The sequence below is a fragment of the Rhyacophila brunnea genome, unplaced genomic scaffold (assembly GCF_057557595.1).
Source record: "Rhyacophila brunnea isolate RB1 unplaced genomic scaffold, BYU_Rbru_1.0 scaffold_19, whole genome shotgun sequence".
NCBI classification, from domain to species: Eukaryota; Metazoa; Arthropoda; class Insecta; order Trichoptera; family Rhyacophilidae; genus Rhyacophila; species Rhyacophila brunnea.
Window position 1 is genome coordinate 27,878,262 of NW_028232848.1, and position 22,841 is coordinate 27,901,102.

Below are 22,841 nucleotides of genomic sequence, written 5' to 3' on the forward strand. Positions count from 1 at the left end.
TAGCTTGATACTTCAATAGGTATAGTATGTCGTAGATACATTTATATTATGGATACTTATACAATATAATTATATACCTATATCTATGTAAATGACACATTTATGTATATTCGTATAATGTAGCCTTTTTACCACCAATAATAAAGAGTTAAAGAAATAAAAAGCTCATTTGTTGTTTGTTAACCCTACACTGCATAGCGATGTCATTTGGCATTATGATATTTTAATAAAAATAAAACTAACCCCTACAAATTCGTTTTTAAAATGTTTTACTTTATTTCATTTGCAAATATTCTAAGTAATCAGTAGTACAGATATTTAGCAGATGCCTCCAAATTAATACAAATAAAGGTTCTTAATTACTAATTTATTTTTTAGAATGAATTTCAGAAAACGAACATTGAATGACAAGGAAAGAACAAAATAAAAAAAAAGTTCTTCACCTTGTTGCATGCAGATGCCATTTGCCATCATATTGTTTATTTGAATAAAAAAAATACAAAAAAATATATTTTTTTAAATATTTTTCCCATCGTTTTTATCATAATTCACAAATTAAAAAAGAATAATTCAAAAAGAAAATGTCATGCAGTGTAGGGTTAATACTGCTTAGAACCACATTTATATTTAACGCTAACATACCTTGCGTCTCGAATGGCATCAATCCAATGGACGCAATCAGCTTCTGATGCAGCTCGCAGTTCATACTGACGTTGATTTTCTCTTCTGTATGATATTGTGAAGCAATGCTGTAATGAAAAATGAAAGTGAGTTATTAATTATTTTAAATCAAACAATAGTTAAACGTCATCATCAGATTTTATATAAAGTTAAAAGACATCTAACACAATCATACACTAATGTATATTAAATAAACTCACATTTGCACAAAAATCTGTAATATGAGACGTTTATAGCTCAACCAAACATCAAAGTGTTATATAAATGAACGGCTTAATAAATATTTCGAATTAATAAAAAAATTATACTCATACAATCGTAATTATATATTTTACATTAAATATAAATCGGTACACGTAATAATATGTAAGATATGTACATAAAAATATAAAATAACTAATGCAACTAATAAAGGTGTTTTTATAGACATGGAAATATCGCAAAATCAACCAATATATAAGGAAATAGAGATATTTTGTTAGTTTATTATCAAACTGGTAAGATGTGCATTTGGCTAGACACGTCGCTTATAAAACGAGGAAACTGCAGTTATACAATAATATCAAAATTACATTAAAAAATCACATTACCCGTTTACCGGTTGGATTGAAGGGATTGTTAAGTTTAGTAAAAATAATTACAAGATAAAAAGAACTTTTCATATACAACGTTTTTAAATTTTCTGTTAAATCATATAAACTTGACTTGACTAGCTTAAACGATCAAAAAAAATTGTACTTGATAATCATAACTGTCAAAACTATTAAATATAATTTTGACATTTAATATTGATTTCCATAGTAACGCACGTATATATTAATAATTTAGTTGCTAGGACACCAGACCCCTAGTAACCAATAATAGTGGATTGGATTACGGATTTCTTCCAAAATAACTTTTCATACAAAACAGAAATAACTGAAAATGAATTCAATTCTACTTAAAGATAGCTAAAAGTATTGAAAGAATGCATTGGCAACGTGTTGTGATATATTCTAAAAGTTTCAAATGTTCAGCTAGTCGGAAAGTTAGTTAAAAATCGATTGCAAGATTTGTACCGGACAAACAACCACCGGACAAATAAGAATACGAGCTAACAAAAACGTTGTAATAATATGCAACAATATGCCAAATACTAATAGAAATCAAAATAACTGGGCGGTGAAGAGGTATATCGATTATAGTAACTAAATTTTCATTTACACTTTCATTAATTTTTACTTTATAGATCAATTATTATTACAATAATTGTTATTTTTTAAAAGTCTTTAAAAAAACTTTTCTCTGTCAATGTGTAAATGGTGTAAATGGGCCAGTTAATGAATATTCATAAAATGAAATCAAAATACGACTATTAAATATTTTACCATCTATTACTCTTTAACTATTTGTAAATGTGGTGATATTGATTACTTCCTACGTTCAATTTGTTGTTTTCATTTGTAAAAGGATATTGAGTTAGACAAAAGGAAACGGAAATGAAATTAACAGGAAATAGATTAGTGCCTAATTGAACTAAAAGCATCTTTGAAAACAACGAAAATAGGTAGTCATTGTAGTCATACTTCAGAATAGAATATAGCTCAGTAATAATTTATTTATCATGTTATCGATCAATCAATTTTAATTTAAACGGTCCTTCAGACTTCTAGCTTGTTAGGCAGCGGTTATATTTAAATGATTGTCGACTCAATAAATTCACAGTCATATTTATGTAGTTGAGAATACATAATAATTATATAATATGGTATATTATTATAACATATACATACGAATTATTGAATTCACAAGCTTAATAAACAAAAACTATTATTTACCATTAGATTAATAATAAATAATTACAAGATAAAAAGAACTTTTTATATACGACGTTTTATACGATTTAAACTTTCTGTTGAATCATATAAACTTGACAATTCTATGTATTAATAGAAACTTTTTATTGTTCTTGATAGAAATATTGAGTAAATATAGAATACTGAAATGTCATTTTGACATTTCATATTGATTTCCATAGTAACGCACGTATATATTAATAATTTAGTTGCTAGGATCCCTTAGCAACCAACAATAATAACTTTCCATAAAAAAACAGAATTAACTAAAAATGAATTTGATTCTACTTAAAATGGCTAAAAGTATTAAAAGAATGCATTGTCGTCGTGTTCTGATATATTCTAAAAGTTTCAAATGTCCAGCTAGTCGGGAAGTTAGTTAAAAATCTTTAATCGTCCAATACAAATCTTGGACAAACAAGAAAAGATTAGTACTGGACAAACAAGAATACGAGCTAATAAAAACGTGGTAAAATCACCTGACATCAAAAAACAATATTAAATTGTGTATTGTCACACATAACAGTAAATTATATGAATTGGAGTAACTCTTTTATAATTTTGAATAATTATTATTTACAGTCAAGGTCATTAATCTAGATAATCTAATGTAGAGATGTAGATTTTTATACTAATCCATTTTTTTATAAAAAATAATGAAAAGTTAATATAAATGAAATTAATGATCGAAAATATGACACTACGTTATTATAAGTTTATTTTAAAGACAGGTTTGTAGCCTGAAACAACTGTCTATGTAAGCTACTCAAAGTGTGTCTAATAAAAAAAACATTATTGTAAAATCATTATCATGAATTGTATTAAAGTAATAACCAAGTCTGAATTGAGATAAATCTTGGCTTAATGATTTAATAGATATGATTACGATTTCGAACTACAATATACTAATACTTACAAGATAAAAATAACTTTTTATATACCGCGTTTTTAAATGTTCTGTTGAATCTTAATAATGTCATTGGTTGAATCATATAAACTTGACAATTCTATGTATTAATAAATACTTTCTTTTGTACTTGATAAAAATACTGAATAAATATAGAATACCGAAATGTCATTTTGACATTTCATATTGATGTCTATAGTAACGCACGTATATATTAATAATTTAGTAGCTAATACTGAACACACAAGAAAAAATATGTACAGGACAAACAAGAATACGTGCTAATAAAAAGGTAGTAAAATATACGCGAGTTGTCGTCAAAATGATTAAATAAACATTTTATAGAGTTTAATGATAATTTAAATAATCATTTTGTATAATGGAACTCTACTAATTAAATGTAAAGATAATTAATTATTGTCGTTGATAAAAGTCGGAATATAAAATCTCATTAGCAGTTTTAGGAAAAGGTTTACAATCTGTACTCAAAAGCTAAAGTAACTTATTACGAAAAAAAAGTACTGGTTGGGCCATTTATTTACCCACCCACCTCCAAATTCCTTGGTATTGTCACAAAACCAGGCAAGTGCTGAGATACAGTCATAATTTGAGCGTAAAAGCAAGAGACATTCAGTAAAATCGACACAGCGGACGCGTGCGGGTTTCTAATAGCTTTCCGTCGCTAGTGATTGACTCAATAATACAGACTGATTCAGAAGTAGTTCGTCAGCTTGATACGGTGTGTACCATGGAATAATTCTGAATACCTGGTAAGCCGTGATACCTGCCATCATCATTCATATTTCATTATCATACATAAACTGTGTACCAAGTGCCGCGAATAGCGTGACCCAAAACAAGCAATACCGCGTTAGTGACAGAGTAACCAGACTACGGAGCCATCATAAATCATCATAAATGTCAGTTTCCGGCATTCTGTTAAATCACCCCCACCCCTAGATCCGGAATCCACATCATCCACAAAATTATACAGTCCACTGCAAAAAGCGACACCAGTACTTTAGTGTTTTTTTTTGTGATTTTGAATGCGATAAGAGTTGATTTTTGGGTGAATGTAAATTATCACTCTAGGTTACTCATATGCGAAAAAGAAGAATATTTTTTGGAAAAACAAATTACATGCCTATCAACTGTGTTTAGGAAAAAAGGAATAACCTTCACAAAATAAATTGTGCAGGAGGCACAAAAAAGGTTTTATTATGTTTTTTGATCAAAGCTAAAATATATAATACGGATAAACCCTAAATGCACTCAAGTCATTTATTTTGGTGTTTTATGTTCCGAATCTTATATTAAATATTGAGGTAATTAAATAAAATCTAATAAAAGCGGTGGTTAAGTTGTTTTTGCCACTTCGCTTCTTTAAAAAATATATAATTATATAAGCTGAATTTAGATAATCATTTAGCATCTGCAGCTAATATCCTTTAAAACACAGTGTATATTAAGTCATATTAAATGTTATTACCCAATAAAACCGAGGGTTACTGACTTTTGCCTTAACACAGTCGATATATTATAATGTATAATCTGAAGGCTTGTATGTCGCTAGATGCCTCTATCAGGATTCCATTCCTTCTTAACACACATAAAATGTATGTATCTCAATTAATAGTTATACATTTACTATGAATTTAAATAAATAATTATAAACGTATGACATATTATTGTTAGGTAATCAGCCATAAAGTAGATAAAAAATATTTTTATTTACTTTTATAGATGATTAATAACGTAGTTTGTGTGATAATATTGTGAATATAATATTATTCTATAAAGAATTCCTCCGAATTTTATATAGATACAATCGTCAAAAGAGAGACATGATATTATATACATTAGAAAATTTGTAAATAAATACCAAAGTGATTGGTAGGCTATACTATATTTTGTATACTGTATAGTAATAGTATGACGTGTATGTATTATTATCATGCCACAATACTTCTTAACATTTTTTAGCCATGGCTGGTATACTAATGTTCCAGGCACGGAATTTGTAAAACAACCACATCTTAAGGGTTTAATAAAGCTTTTTATTAGTATGGGATAAAATACAATATTTACTAATGTACGTGGAAAGTGAATAATAAAAGGTCCCTCAAAAATTTAACCTCGTTTATGGACATCTGGGTATGCTGATATAATTTATTTGTTCGTGAACAGTTAAAATATATTGTGACCAATAAATTAACTATGAGTTTTCAGTAACATTATAATAAAACCGGCGATGTACTTTTTCAGGAATCGGTATAATTTATGATGTTAGTATAAGTATTGTATTTAAGTATAATAATTATTATTATAGTGCACTACAGGTGCATCTTTAGTAACGTAAGTTCCCATTAGAGAGGTACGCCCCAAGGTCACAATTTTTTCAGTTCCATTATCTCTATAAGTAAATCAACAACACTAATATTTTTTATTTCTATTTGGAACCCATCTTTGAGGAATTAACGTGTGAACAAAATAATTAGAATAATTGATGTCGTGGTTAACAAAAAAAAGAGTTTTTTGAAGAAGATTCTATGGAACCCATGCTTGAAATAGATATCGGGGCAAGTCTTTGTGTGTACGGGGAGTGAACAAAAATTGATATTTTTTTTATTTAGATATTTGTGGGCATTGAAAATTTTAGATATGAAATCAATAATTTTAAAACTGCATCTAAATCAACACTTGTTTTTGCCACTAATCATCTATTGAATTAGAATAGATCCTTGATTTAATTTTAGGTCCTAATTATTTAGAATAACAAAGGAAAACCCCAGGTCATTAAAACCTTTTCTTTAAGTAAATGTACACATTTTCAATAAAAAAATCTCTAAAGTCTCGTCCCAAAATTATGGGAATTAATAAAATATGCCCCTAAAAATATATGAAAAGAACTTCAATTACTAATACTGAGTGGGACATTACTTTAACTATGAGCAAAGTATAGTTATTAATAATTAGTTTTTACTTGTATACGTTTTAAATTGCAATATTAATAAAGGGACTAAAAAGCCACTATTAGACGTTTCAAATTAATACTGTCACAAATCCAAAATAGTCAAAATGATAATATCCATGTTTAACAGAACGCGATGCGCGCATAAGTAAATGATTGACCTCACGCAAAGCATTTGACCCTCGCGCTATTTGACATTATTCTTATATTATTTTTCGTTTCCAAGAATACAAATTCATGTTAGACAGGCGTACAACAGACAAACAATATTTTTCGTTTCACAAAACATTTGTTTCTCATATAGAAAATTTGTGTCGAAAATAAGAGATTTTATCATTTTATTTGTATAGAAACAAGTGACATAAGATACCGAATCACTATAGTAATTATATAATACACGAAATATTTACAATATTATTAGTTTTTACTTAATTTTTTGTAGTGCTGTTACTATAACACAAGTAAAAATTTAATTACAAGATAAAAATAACGTTTTTAAATTTTCTGTTAAATCATATAAACTTGACTTGGCTAGCTTAAACGATAAAAAAAAATTGTACTTGATAGAAATAATACTGAAATATCATTTCGTATTGATTTCCATAGTAACGCACGTATATATTAATAATTTAGTTGCTACTACCCCAGACCCCTAGCAACCAATAATAGTGGATTGAGTTACGGATTTCTTCCAAAATAACCTTTTATCCTAAACAGATTTAACTGAAAATGAATTCAATTCTACTTAAAGATGCCTTAAAGAATGCATTGGCATCGTGTTCTGATTTATTCTAAAAATTTCAAATGTCTAGCTAGTCGGGAAGTTAGTTAAAAATCGATTGCAAGATTTGTACTGGATAAACAACCACCGGATAAATAAGAATACGAGCTAATAAAAATGTTGTAATAAAAATAGAAAACTTAAATATGTATTCATATTATATTACTTATATAACTGAATAAAATACGAATCTATAATTTGCATGATTACATAAAATTTAAAAAAAGCTTATTGTGAATAATATCATCAATAAAGAAAGCTATTAGGTACGTACTATGTGAATATGGAATATGAGAATAGTAATTTCATGTAGTAATTCTATGGGAATGGTAATTTAAATATAACTATCAAAATTAATTAAGTAGGTATCTACTATGTGTTATTATATTTATATGGGAATTCTATAAAACTATCGAATCAGCAAATCGTTTTTTACCACGGTGGTAACCAACTGACCACTAGGTAAATAAACTTAGTTTATTGAAAATTCCATGCATATCATTCGATAGGTAATAAAAATACGTAAGCTAATATAACAGATGTTTTACAATCATTTTATTTTTCGTTAAAATATATCATCTGATGTAAATATATGGAACTAGTTCATACGTAGATAAATATTTTAAACATTTTTAATCTATATCCAATGTGTTGTAATAATTAATAATATTAATACTATCGACCGGAGGTTTTTGATGGAATTTAAATTTAAATTCTAATGGATTTAATTTTTGTACTATTCCATTTGACTAGTTTTTTGCGACCAGGGTTTTGCCTTTCAGCATCTTAAGGCGCTGTGTATAGGAATTGCAATACCGAATGAAAATATCAATACCGGTTTTTCGGTATTTCATATTGAACACCGGTATTAATACCGGTATTTTTTAAACATTAAAAAACAGAAGTAGGTGCTTATCAATAAATTTAACTATTAAAATCCTTTTAAAATATTATTAAAATATAAAACCCTACATAAGTACCTACATTTATTATGTTGACATTTAAAAATATGTGTTGATCATAATTGTAGAACTAGTGATTTTTTACAAACAATATATTGATAATTTTAACTAAAGCCCTCAAAAGTTCATCAAGTGCAAATAAGTCCGGCTGCAGGAAAAGCTTCTTAAATTCAACGCTTATAGAATAATTGAACATTTTTGTCACGGGTGTTTTCTATTTCGAAATAATATTGTGATAATTCAACGCCACAATTACTCATATAAATATATTTGATGAAATTTGTTTTATAATTTTTTCTCCTCTGATGGATTCACTCAATATAATTGCATTTTAGCAGCAGATAACTAATAATTTATTTTCAAAATCGTCAATGAGTTTGCTGTCTTAATAAGTACCGAAAATTCCGGTATTTTGGATTTTTATAAATGGTATTTCGGTATTGATAAATACTGTAATACCGGTATTGAAATCCGTAGCTGTGTATACTCACCAAAGGCAAACATACACTGACAACGAACACTCTTGACTCTAGCTTATATAATAAATCGAAATTAGTTTTTAGGTCCACAAAAAATAATTCGATATAGGCTATAATAAAAAAATCATAGTAATTATTACATCAAAATCATGAACTATCTATAAATTAGTTGCCATAAAAATATATTTTATTTTCCACATAGGTTCATACACAATTAAAAAAATCATAAATTATTAAGATCTGTTCACACTCATTATTTTGCTATCAACATTAATAGATACTTTTGATGTTAGGTATATCAAACTGTTTATATTTACATTAAAATAACCAAAATCATCAGATTGAATCGTAGGTTCCCTATTGCCAACTGAGTTATATAAATGATTGCTTTGGTATCCAAAAAATTAAATCCATCTGAAATATTTCATTTGCTAAAATTGTGTCGCTAGATTTCAAACTCAGCCAAGTCCTTAATAGATGAATAAGAAAAAAACAGCCTTTTGTTTTCTCAAATACACAGTCACAAGGGTGAAGGTTTATATTATTATTTCGAGTATAGAATATTTAAAATTAATAAATTCCAGATAAAATAATGCAGAAATGTCAGAAAGCAGTAATTCTTCAGCAATACACAAAAAAGTCAAAAATACCTAAAGCTGGACTTGGCTTATTTTGAAATGTAGCGACACAATTATATTATTTTCTTACCGATAACTGTCTATCAGCATTTGCAGTCCGTAAGCCAAGTCGTTCACAGTAGCTGCCCTCTAACAGTACAACTCCCGATGGTCTAGAACTGCTTTCATTTTCATAGTAAAACATTATATTCTGCAAAAAAAATAATACATCATAAAATTGATTATAGCTATATATAATTTTCTTACAATATTTTCCACCTATTTAAATGTGATCAGATTGTATAAAATTTCAGAGACAAAATTATTGTTTGACAAAATCAAAAAATCTAAATATTACTGTTTATTCGTTATTGAGAAAATAATATTATTTCAAAATTTTAAAAACTTTGTTAACATATTTAGCAGAAAAAAATGTTTTTAGGAAATGTGATATACCAATAATTTTAATTTAGGCAGTTAGATTTGAATTATGATATAATATAAAACTAACAAGTTAACGTTCAACTGAATACCTGAGACTGCTAATAAGCATATAAATCCAAAGAGATAGGTAATTCAGTCGCTATTTTATGTATTCTTTAAGTATCCAAGATACTAGAAGAGGTATTTCATATACTTAGGGAAACCTAGTATATCAATAGTTTTATAATTATTAGTTTGTTAGTTCATAATATAATATAATATAATATAATATAATATAATATAATATAATATAATATAATATAATATAATATAATATAATATAATATAATATAATATAATATAATATAATATAATATAATATAATATAATATAATATAATATAATATAATATAATATAATATAATATAATATAATATAATATAATATAATATAATATAATATAATATAATATAATATAATATAATATAATATAATATAATATAATATAATATAATATAATATAATATAATATAATATAATATAATATAATATAATATAATATAATATAATATAATATAATATAATATAATATAATATAATATAATATAATATAATATAATATAATATAATATAATATAATATAATATAATATAATATAATATAATATAATATAATATAATATAATATAATTATTTAATATATCGTTTTTATGATGTTACTGAGGCTTTGACTGCGACTCGCTGTCATATCGCCTCTTCTCATCTGGAAGAGGATCCGCCAATCAAACCCTTCCTTTAATTCTGTTAAATAAATTTACAATTCTACCGTGCTTTTCCGTTCTACCCCCCTGCCACCTTTCAATCCATCGACATTCTCAAAGATATTCGCAATTTGCAGTCGTACTCGATGTCATTCATATTTCGGGCATTGTACTGCTATATGTACAATGTCCGCCAATACATCACATTCATCGCAGAGCTATAAATCATTTCTTCCCATGATGACATCAAATCTTTTACCCATTGTGTGTCCTGTTCTTAGCCTCAGTATCAGTTTATGCTCATTACTTTTCAAAAGAGACTCCACAAACCAAGTCACCAAATGAATGTAATATATCGTTTAATTTAACACATTTACTCACTATTTAGTTTCAATTTTACCGATTATTAAAATCTAAAAAAACAAATAATAGTCAATTAACAAATAAGTAAAAAAGGAAATTTACTATATATCTATTCTGACGCATACAAACTTTAAGGGTTGAATGTAATTATTTGTTGATATGATTCTAAATTAAAATCATAATATTACCAGTTCTGCGTCAAATAATATTATATTTTTAAAGCAACGAAAATACTTAATGCTAACTATTTTCTAGATAACTGTCCACGCCTATAATATGATATTAAAACAGCTTGTTGGGAGATGGTTTTTTTCTTTTCTGCACGCGATAATTAATTTTTATTATGTCATGCGCCAAGTCCTTAGTTTCGTTAAAGGCGTATTAAAACGGTCAAATCAAACCTACTCTAGGGATAATAATATGATTAGGTGAATGTATTCTATAAGTATCATTTACAATTTACACTAGGCATTTAAAAAATTACTCAATAATTGAAAACAAATTGTCAAATTGTTGAATAATACCACTTTTATAAAAATGCGTGAAATATGCTGAGTTTCATTCTCATCTGGGTCAAAGATTTACAATAATACTTTTGAAGTTATACTTCTTTTGGCGCGTTTGGGAATCAGATCAGAGTGTATTTTTGGCGTGTGACATGTAACACATAATTTATTTTTTCACACAAAAATAAACGCACTCGATTGGATTCGAACCACCAATTGTTCAGCCGAACGCACTACCTTTACGCGACAGTATGATACCGCAATCGTGACGATTATACAGTATAATATTATAGTTTATACTTGTTCCGTTGCCTGGGCAGCGAATTACTTATTATCGGCCATTTGCAATTCATTACGTAAACAAACTATTAAACGTCATAGTAGCAGTACTTACTTTAAAAATAAAAACAACGATAAATAATTATATAATTTAGTAATATAAGTTAAAGTGTATAGAAATAAAGCAACGGCGTTCCAATAAGCGGTCCTTTTTTAAGTGTGTAATTTAACAAGATAATTAATAGCTAGTTGAAGAATCTAGGTTATCACAAGTTTTGTTTTTGTTTTGTTACGTCAAAGAAGTATAACTTATAACGCACGTACATAAGTACACACACCGTTTTTATTTTTTTAGTAGAACGTTAAAGCCTAAGTATACACTGCTATTTAGATATCTATTTTTCATTGTACAGTTAAGCAAATGAAAAACTTCACAGTAAACTTCTGCAGTGTCGGAACCTGATAAAATAGAAAGCGAAGAAAGTGCACTTGAAAAACACAGACATAATTGAAATATAGTACACATGTTACAGTGATAATAATTGAAAGGTCCTTCATACCTGGTATAAAACGAACCATCTGAGTTGCCATTTATTACTGTCTGCAGTCCTCTTGTGTAAGTATCCGACCTAAAATAAACATTGGAGCTTTATTATAGGTTAATACCACCTTCTATAATAAATTATGTAATAGATTATAAATGTATGAAATATTTAATTTTAATGAATCAATGAAACAGTAATTTTATATATAATATTGTTAAATATTATCGTACATAATTTTACATGTAAAACTATGTTATTTTGAGAAAAATATTTTGTTTACGGACATCTCTTAACGGAGTTAAAAATTATGAAAATACATAGAATTTAATGATTATTTAAATTATACGTATTTTTTATATCTGATACAAACTTAATAATAATACTAAAAAAATATATATTAAAATTTAAAGGATATGTAGACTTGCCATATTGAAAAATAAACTATTTTTAAATTGGGATTTCTTGAATGATTTCAGTGTATCTATTACTTTACCTATTACATTACTATTAAAAATAATAATCGTCACAAAACTAGTTTTAAAAAGGTGAAATGGAATATCTTTAACAATTCATAGTTTTTTTTTTATTTTATTCAAAAAACATAATTTTCTATAAAACAAACAAAGTGTTTAACAAGAGATTCACTATAATTATATGACTTATATTAAATCTTCTGAATTTTCACTATACTTAACTAGAATCTATTGTTATGATCAATATATGTTTCAATAATAATTATAAATTATATAATAAACAACTGAAACCATTAATTATAAATAATTGTAAGTTAATTTTTAAATTTGAGAAATATTCATTGATTTTTTTATTCATTACGAGTATGTATTGATTATTTAATATATGTTTCATTATTATAATAATATTGTGTTAAAATGAAATTTTTGTAATTAGACAACAAGATATCTGGAGTAATATTTCAATCAGTCTTTACTTGCCTGTGAATGGTCATATTGAGCACGATCAGCCAAATGCAGCAGTTGAGCATCATTCACCCGGACCGCCCTCTGCATCTTGGGACTCAGCATTATACCTAGAAAAAAAAACAAATCGAAACATCATTATACTAATACGTCTAATAAAACCATTTATATAATAAAAAAATAGTGTTTGTAGAAGGAAATTCTTACACATTACACGTTAATTTGTGTTATTTGTGCATATCTCCAGATAAAATTTATTTACCATATTAGGATGTAAACAATTTGCATGAGTGTTTTCCAATATCGATCAAAGAATCTCAACAACAACAGTACGTCAACAAGTATACGTAATTTTGTATTTGTTTATAAATATAATGTATTGAATAAACAGAGAATATTATGTTATATCATGGTTACCGATTTAACCATACTAAAAATGTTATTGCATCGGTATCATGTTGTTAATGTAAACTTTTCGTTAGGGTCTGTCTCTATTCAAAAATAGAATGCATTAAAATCTAGAATCTGAATCTCAAAACAAATGATTTGCCTATAAGATGGAATTAAAAGGTAGTTACATTTAGATAATTAAAAGTGATATGTTAATTATTTAATTCTTTCTATTTTAAGTTTCATTTGTTAAAGTTCTTTCGTTAGGCATATTATGTAATTAACTATATTTTTATTCATCGAATAATCCACAAGATTTAAGAATGTAACATTCTTTTTATTGAAATACAAAACCCGATTTAACTCAATTTAGAAAGCGCTTCAGAGAGTATTGTCAGTTAAAACTTGTCGCAATTAGATAAGATGCTTATAATAGCATATAGTCAATGTGCGTTGGCGCGAATCCAGAGAGACGCAGGTTTGATTCCTACTGGGTATCGTATTCTTTTCAAAAAAGATTTTTTCTATATTGGTTAGGTATATATTTTCTCAAAAGTGTTTTCAAATTATGTATATATACATTATGTGTTTATTATAAAGAAATGCTTTAATCTAATTCATTTAATCAACGTTGGAAGGTTTGAAGCATGAAATATTATTATATACATACAATTTTTCAGTATTTATTAGCTATATTATAAAAACCTAAGAATCAAACAGTTTTATAATATTACTGAGATGAACTAATAATAATAATAATTTACTAATAATAATATTGACATGTAATAATATTCTTGAGTTTCTTCTTCAAAAAAATATTTTTTCAAATGCATTAGATATTATATAATATTATGTAGGTACACACGAAAAGGGTGCATAGATTCATAATATATAAATTATATAAAAAGCGTTAAGTGCTTTTTTGGGTTTTTAATTAATGTTGAAAAAAGTTTTTAAACATCTCCATAAAGCATTAAAAGTTTAACTAAAACATCTTAATTAATAATGACATTTCAGTGGGCATTGACAAAAACATCTTGTCCTTTAGTGAATTAAAAAAGGTCTGCCCGAGCGAGATTGGCGGAAAGTTCAAAGTTTATTCGCAAACCGATGGGAAAATTTATTGTTTTTGGGGCGATATAATATTTTCATCCCATTTATGAAGGGTCAAATGCCCGTCAAAATATTTGTATCCTGAAAAAGCTTTGATCTTTAAAAAACGATAAAAGTCCATCTACCTACAAATTATAGTATAATATATTGGTTTAGGTATATAATATTATATCTAATATTATATAAATGTAATTTTCAAACAAAGTAGACAATGGCGCCGTACATACCATTTTGTAATTTATATTATGTAGGAATAATAGAAATAGGTATACACACATATTTTTTAATTTTACTTTATCATGTTCATTAAGTTACTATAAAAATTCGAAATATTCTAACAACTAAAATCTTTTTCTTTAGCGATGTTGCCTGCCCATCTCAACTTTAAAAAACTATATTTTATCAAAGAATTCAGTGTTTCGCCGTATTCATTATTTTTTTGATCCCTACACGTTATGCCCAACATAGAACTATATATACCGCGCTTTGTCACTTCTAATTTGTATTGTATCTGTACTTCACCTTGTTGGAAGAAAATCATATTGGTTAACTATAATCTTTGGGAATACTGGAAAGACTTTCCACTGAATACTTTTTATACCTAAAAGAACCAACAAGTACATAGATCAGTGAAAGTACGTGGCAATGAAATAATGAGAATCAAAAAGATTAGAGACAGCAAGAGGCCTTCATTTAGCGGTGTGTCGAGAGTGGCTTAGATGATGATAATATAGTATAATATATATATAATATTGTATCATCATCATATCCATATATATAAATATATACAAAAATATGTGAATAACAATATTATAAACAATGTAATTCCATGATTTTTATTATAATATACAAAAAAGAAATATCGTTTCTTAAAAATAAAGAAGATCATAATGACGGACTCATTTAATATGTGTTACAATTTCTATTCATCAATCACCTAACCCATTTTCTTACTGCTTTTGATCCAAACGAAAACAGTAAAAACAACATGTAAATTCTTTCAGCTGTGGAATTATTTAGAGATGTCCATGCACTATAATAACAATATGTAACTTTACATAAAATATTGAAAGTAACACTAAAAAAATAAAATTTAGAAAAGAAACTGAAGGACAACTCGAAATATCCAGTTAACTGAAACACACTGTATATACATACTATATATTTTTTATTTGCGTATATTTTAATATCAACATTTTTTTATATTGTAATTCTCTTTATTATTAAATTCATAATTACTAAATATTAAATGAATTTAAATAAAATAAAGTAACCACGATGGCAGAATGTTAAAGTATCAGTTTCAGTCGTGGATCTCCGGTTCAAATCACGGGTCTGACAAAATAATTGATATATTGTTTTTAAATATTTGTTTAGACCCACAACATATAATTTTATTAAATAAATCGAACAATGGGCTAACATTAATTTTTTGTAAAAATCTCTTGCTTTAGTTGGCCAAGATCAATTTTATTTGTCGAGAGAATGAACAAATATAATATATAAAATAAAATTCAATAAACTTACATCCATGACTCAGGCAAGGATATTTATCCATGTTTATTTAGAAGTTCAAAACTTATTTTATTTGAAGTTTTTCAAACGATAAAAGAATATACATTTTTATGTTTGTAAATTGAAGCACTTATAAAAAATATATTGGCAAAAGTGGTTTTAAATGAAAATAATATAGAATGTTAACCGGACAACAATATCGACGTGAAACTTTTTGAAAGCTTCCGTCAGTAATGTGACTCGAATGTGAGAGAAAAAGTGAAAGCGTTTAGTTAGTCGCTATTCCCTCCCAAGGTCGAAGTTACTGCAACTCGCGAGCTTTGCGCAATTCACTCCCTCCTGCGGTTCGTCTAAACCAGGCTGAATAATTGTTGCTTCACCAATTTAATTAAAATGCTAATATACAACAAACATTTATTCCTTGGCGTTTTAATTTTAAAAGTTTTATTATATTTTTTATCATCTTAATTATTGACACGAGAAATATATTGAAATAGTTGGGATTCTCTCAACAATAATTTATTTTTATTATTGAATTTATAGCAAAGCCTAATTTAATTAACTGGGAACTGTATTATTACTAAATTCTGCTAGGATCAAAATATGAAGAAAATAAATAATACAAGATATTTTTTTAATATGCTATGAAGTGATTTCAACGACAGCAATAATTATTTTATGTTACCACATCGTGCAAGTTAATTTTTTTTATTAAATACACACAAACATTTTCATTTTTACTTCTACGTATACCATATTAGGATCTACAGAGTAAACTTACTAACAGACTTTTTACGAGAAATGATTGTTAATCGTCTGTCTAACTTATTATAAGCCCTTCCTTGCTCTGGATCAAACACACATTAAAAAAATAGCTTGATAGTTTTTCCAGGCGTAGAATTTAAAATAACATTCCATTGCATCAGAAGAAAGTAAAGAAAGAAACGAGAAAAGTCTTTCCACTATGGATTCCAAAAAAAATAATTCCGAAGATTATGTGACCAAACACTATATAATTAGTAAGATACAGGTAGGTATACAAATATTGTTCAAATGAAATTTTAGAATAAATAAGATGAAAATAAGTTATTTGTTATATACTTTTGCGTTAGATATTGATTTCTTATTATGTATAACGTGGATACCGAAAAAGTTCATAAAATACCTTGTGAAGTACTTTAATATATTATGCGTAGTGAACTAAAAACCAAATGCTACATATTCGACTTTTGCGTTTTGACGGTGATGCTTTACGGTAGCAAATCATGGCCCCTTACAAAGGCTCGAAGCAACCGTATACTGAGCTTTGAAAACAAATGTTTGCGATAGGGGGGGGGGGTGGCATGATTTTGGGAGTATGGAGGAGATGATCAAGCGGACCAAATAGCCTCTCATAATATTGAGAATTACAATTTTGCTCACCTGATATTCAAGTCAATCTGATTCCATCATCTTAGAAGGCTACTAAATATTATCTACATAGCTATGGGTTGCTAAATTGACCTGCATTGACACAAGGATGACGAATATTGTTAAAGTAGGAGAAGAGCGTATCAAATTAACCAATTATTGAGGATAATAATATGAAATATGCTTCGATATCATCTTTTATCGAATGATAGCGATCAATTTGTTGTATATTTCCGTTTCCTGGGATCACCAACATCTAGGATATTAAGTCACTTACGGAGGACAGTAGCCTAAAAAACTTCATTCTGCATACGCCTATACCCAAGTTTTAAACTACCCTTCCTCTTATAATGTTAAATTATTGGATTGTTTAGACATATGAATATAAGAGAAAATGTAGTTTAAAACTTGGATTCTCATTTCATTAAAACTAATAATTCTGTTTTTGTACTTAGCATGGCAGTGCTATCTGCCGTAACTTGAAATATTACCTAAAGTAATTTACACTTCTAATAATCATCGGCCTAATAACTCTGGAAATATTTCTACTCTTCTATTATATCCACCGCAGGCTCCTTCCACCGTCTTAGCCAGTGCCATTTCTACACGTTCCAACTACTGCAGTTAGTGAGGTATTACAATCTTCCTTTTACTTTTTGTTTTGTTTAAAATGAGCTTTTATGGTGGTTGGTTGTATTTCGTTCTTAAGAAATAGTCTGCTTTATAGAATTGCCTCATTTTTACATGTAAGACAACTAGGAGATCTTTGTACTTTTAATTGCGGAAAATATATGTCAAAACGTGCAGCCGTTTTGCATTTGATGGTAACTGTAATTTCTATTGGCTATTGATTCAATTTAAAACCTTATGATTGTAGTCTAATACAGCTACATTTTGAAAGCTCTTATTTTACCACATTTTTATTAGCTCGTATTATTGTTTGTCCGGTATAGATTTTTTCTTGGGTGTCCAGTACAAATTTTTTCTTGTTTGTCAAAGATTTGTATTGGACGATTGAAGATTTTTAACTAACTTCCCTAGCTAGACATTTGAAACTTTTAGAATATATCAGAATACGACGACAGTGCATTCTTTTAATACTTTTAGCCATCTTTAAGCATAATTGAATTCATTTTCAGTTAATTCTGTTTTGTATGTTTTGGAAAAAATCGTTAAAAGTAAAACATCATTAATTGAATTCATTTTCAGTTAATTCTATTATGTATGAAAAGTTATTTCGGAAGAAAGTCGTAATCCAATCCACCATTATTTGTTGCTAGGGGTCTGGGGTCCTAGCAACTAAATTATTAATATATACGTGCGTTACTATGGAAATCAATATGAAATGTCAAAATGACATTTCAGTATTCTATATTTATTCAGTATTTCTATGAAGTACAAAAAAAGTATTTATTAATACTTTGGACGCGGAAGACGCACACGGTGCGTAATGACCAGGCGGCCGATCGATGTAATTAACGTGCATTTTAAAGGGGGCAATTAAAATCTCATTATCTATTCAGCAGCGAAAGCGTTAATACATAGAATTGTCAAGTTTATAAGATTCAACAGAAAATTTAAAAACGTGGTATATAAAAAGTTCTTTTTATCTTGTAATTATTTCTCTAAAATTTAGATTTTGTTTTCCCTATAATGAATGATACTATTATTTAGGCGCAACTAATGATCACCGTAATCAATTAATAAAGTGCCAGTGTCAAAGGTTAATTATCACTTATGTCAGTCTTTAGGGAAGGGCAGACGATTCGTGCACAGCGGAAATTAGTATGTTGCCTTGCGTCATAAACAGTGATCTACAGGTATCTTTTTAATACAACAGGTTATATGGGAAAAAACAGTGATTTACTGTTGCTTATTATGCAATCAACGTTTTTTACATGTTTACGTACTGTACGGGTATTTTACAGGGATTATATTTATTTTAATTAATAAAAAAAACTACCAATGATTCACGTCAGGTAGTAATTCAATTGTATATAGATATATTATAAATATTATAATGAATAATTACATTACGTTATAATATATTATTTTGTTTTCATTAATTATGTATGTGTATGTCTATAACGTATAAGAGAAAACATATTATCTAAATTCTAATATCTAAGTGCGAATCAGAGAGAAGACGTATTACAATTGTTAATGTCAGAGAAGACATACACGTAAATACAAATTCAAAATTTAAAATATTAAAAAGAATATGATCGTTTCATATTGAAGAGATTAAAATTAATTTCTGTTATAAAAATAAGCCACAACCAAGAATGTTGACAGTGCCATTTGCATTTTGTTATTATTAATAAATAGTTGGTTATATTTTATAAACTAATTTTTATAAAGTTTTTGTAATATATTTCTTGGTAAAAATATTAAAATATACACTAATTCCGCGGCACAGATGTGGGGATGTATATTTATTTGAATTTATAGGTTAAAGGAGATGTTTTCACTAAAATACAATAATTATGACTTGTAACGTTTTCTAAATACAGCATTTAATTATATTTATGCACGTGAAACATGGACCCTTAATGTAAGAAGAACCTAAAAACTAGGTATAAGTAATTGAACCTCAGATCTAAAAAGTAAATCCAATTATAATGTATTAATTATAAATTATATTTTAAGCGCATAACCTCAATACGTATTGTCTAGAGTAATTTATTTGAATGTATGTATAATAATTGACACATAAAATGAAACATTTAAAATAATTGTAAGTTAATTATTTATTTACACTCGATGTGAATAGTTTATTCATCGATATCGATAAGGCTACGCGCTTAAATTATCGTTTAAAACACATTATAGTTGATTAAATTTTAAAATCGATCAGAATTGTAATATTTTTGATTAATTCTAAGAACTTTCCATTATATTAATTTGTACAATATGTGTTGTATTTATTTTCATTGACAGGTCAATACAATTTTTTATGTACTTCATTTTGTAATATGTATACGTTACTGAGTTTTACAATATACTTTTTTCTATCAATCTTTAATTAAAAAGCATTAGTTTAGTACTTTTGAATTTGGGTAATTGCATTTTTTTAAGAGTAGCTTAACACTTTGCTCTCATAGTTATCTTTTGTCAATATACTCAATTTTGTGGGGGTACAAGAGGAGATATGTAATGTTGAAAGAAAAATTTTATGAATACCGTGTGATTTACTAATTTTATAATATATTATAACGTTTTAAAAATGATGTTTAAAATTGATAAGTCAATTATTAGGATGACTTATATTTACGTAATATTCTTATTATGAATGACACTTTTAGATAATATGTATACAAACTTCGATTAAAAATTAAACCTTGAAAATTATCGAACTGACAAACAGAGCAGACATAATAAATATTCGACAATAGTTGTGTAATATTAAGATATAGGTACTACAAATTTACACCTTTTACAAATTTAAGCATTACATTTTATGACATGCGTATGAAAGTTCATCATTTTATTTGGGTCAAGACCACGTTACCTGTAACCCACTTGTAGGCTGTTTCTTTGGAAATACAAAATTATATTATTTCAGCTAATACTAAGAAATAAAGATGAGTAAATAGTGCCTGTTATTGCCAGGTTACAAAATAGAATAAAAAAAATAGAAGGTGAACAAATTCACGTGTTGTTTGACATTATAATCTATATTGAAATCTGGGATATGAACTGTCAAATTTAATTTTATTAAGATTCTTCGTAAATGGTTTTTCTTCGAACGGTTAATTACTTGCCTTGTAATCGTTAATCGTAAATAAATATTGTGAATAGTGCGATAATCAAACACTTTTTATATTGTTTTTTGATAACTAATAAAAATAAATTTTAAATATGTTTCGACGATAAAAATATTCTGAATTATTTTTTCATAAATTGTATACAAAATTTGGTAACAATACTATTCAGCATACCTTGATTACTTAGTATACCCGTAGTCAGCGTTCAAAGGAAAAATCCTACGATATAATAAATGTATTTATTAGACACATATTATTTGTCATACGTAAATAACGTAAATACTTGATATAACATAGTAAGTGAGATTGAGTATACTTATATACCAACACTTTTATTTTCTTGCTGGTTATCAGTAGTATTGAAGTGAACTAATCTTATGACTTGGGCCCAAATATTTCCTAAATAAAACAATCTTGGCCATTATTTACTATTGGCATACAAATATTTATGATAATATATATACCGGTGATTTTACAAACTACTAACTGCCATAAAAATATAATATACTTAGTAAACATAGAGATGTTGATAATATTATTATTTGGATAGTTATACCTACAAATAAATATTGTAAAATGGTAATAATTCACTCACCGGCTTTATTCATGAGGACTTCTTGTTATATTATCTTCTATGTTTTTATAACATATTTATCACTATGTTAAGTTGACTTATAATATACTTTCTAAAGCACTCTACAGGTCTGTACACTACGAAAGCTGTCACTGTTATGGGGAAAGCTCTTTCTTTACATGCGTACCAGCGCAGAAAGCTGTGGACTAGATAACATGTTAAATTCAAAGCACGGGTTATTTGTCGTGTTATAGTAATATACTACACCAATACATTTCATGTCAGTAAGTAACAGTAAATTTTAGAAATGATCGATATATTTGTAATATCATAATATGACGAATAGGTGTTAATTTTTTTACCCTATGTCCTAATAACACATCAAAATGTTTTTTTAATCTATCAATGATTATAATAATAAGTTTAATGAGAAAAAAATCAGTACCATATATAAAATATTTAATTGATATTATTAAACTTTTCATAAAATATTTTATTGTTTATTATAACTAAAATATAAAATTGTATGAAACTAAAACATAGATTTTATAATCTCTCATTTTTACTAGTCCATGAAAAAATGATTAGTTTAACATTTTACTATTAACGTTTAATATAGTATAATATATAAATAATCTAGCTTGATGATAGTATTTTAATGTTAAATTTATAATAAATAGATACACTAAAAATATGAAAAAAATTGTCATTAATCGGCAGGTTTCGCCCACTATTTATTTTCATATCAAATTTTGAGCTTTGTAAAAGTTATTTGTGTACAATTTAGTCAAACTTTAAAAATCCTATAGCTGATAGATACAGATCATAATTTTAAAACTCTGTTGAAATAACTTTTATAAAATAAACTCGTAGTACTATTTGGCAGATTACATTAAAAATATACACCAAACCGAATTTTAAACACGCGAGAGATACCGTACATGTGTCTATATTAAGATCATAAAAATTTCAATTGGGTTCGTTTTAAATAAATATTTTTTAGATCATTCGCTTGGGCTCTGGTC

General features: G+C 27.0%; 1 protein-coding gene across 1 annotated transcript in view; it reads right to left on the bottom strand.

Annotated features, from left to right (window-relative positions):
• Positions 1–21,970, bottom strand: part of LOC147072882 (ras-specific guanine nucleotide-releasing factor 2-like) — a 66,330-nt gene extending 44,360 nt beyond the window's left edge. Inside the window, exons 1-5 of the mRNA XM_085945839.1 lie at positions 21,838–21,970; positions 13,063–13,157; positions 12,125–12,193; positions 9,325–9,444; positions 643–749 (exon numbers count right to left, since the gene is read on the bottom strand). Coding sequence (XP_085801965.1) covers positions 643–749; positions 9,325–9,444; positions 12,125–12,193; positions 13,063–13,157; positions 21,838–21,850 — 404 coding nt within the window. The 5' untranslated portion in view covers positions 21,851–21,970. The remainder of the gene's footprint in view (positions 1–642; positions 750–9,324; positions 9,445–12,124; positions 12,194–13,062; positions 13,158–21,837) is intronic.
• Between the last annotated feature and the right edge of the window lie 871 nt (positions 21,971–22,841).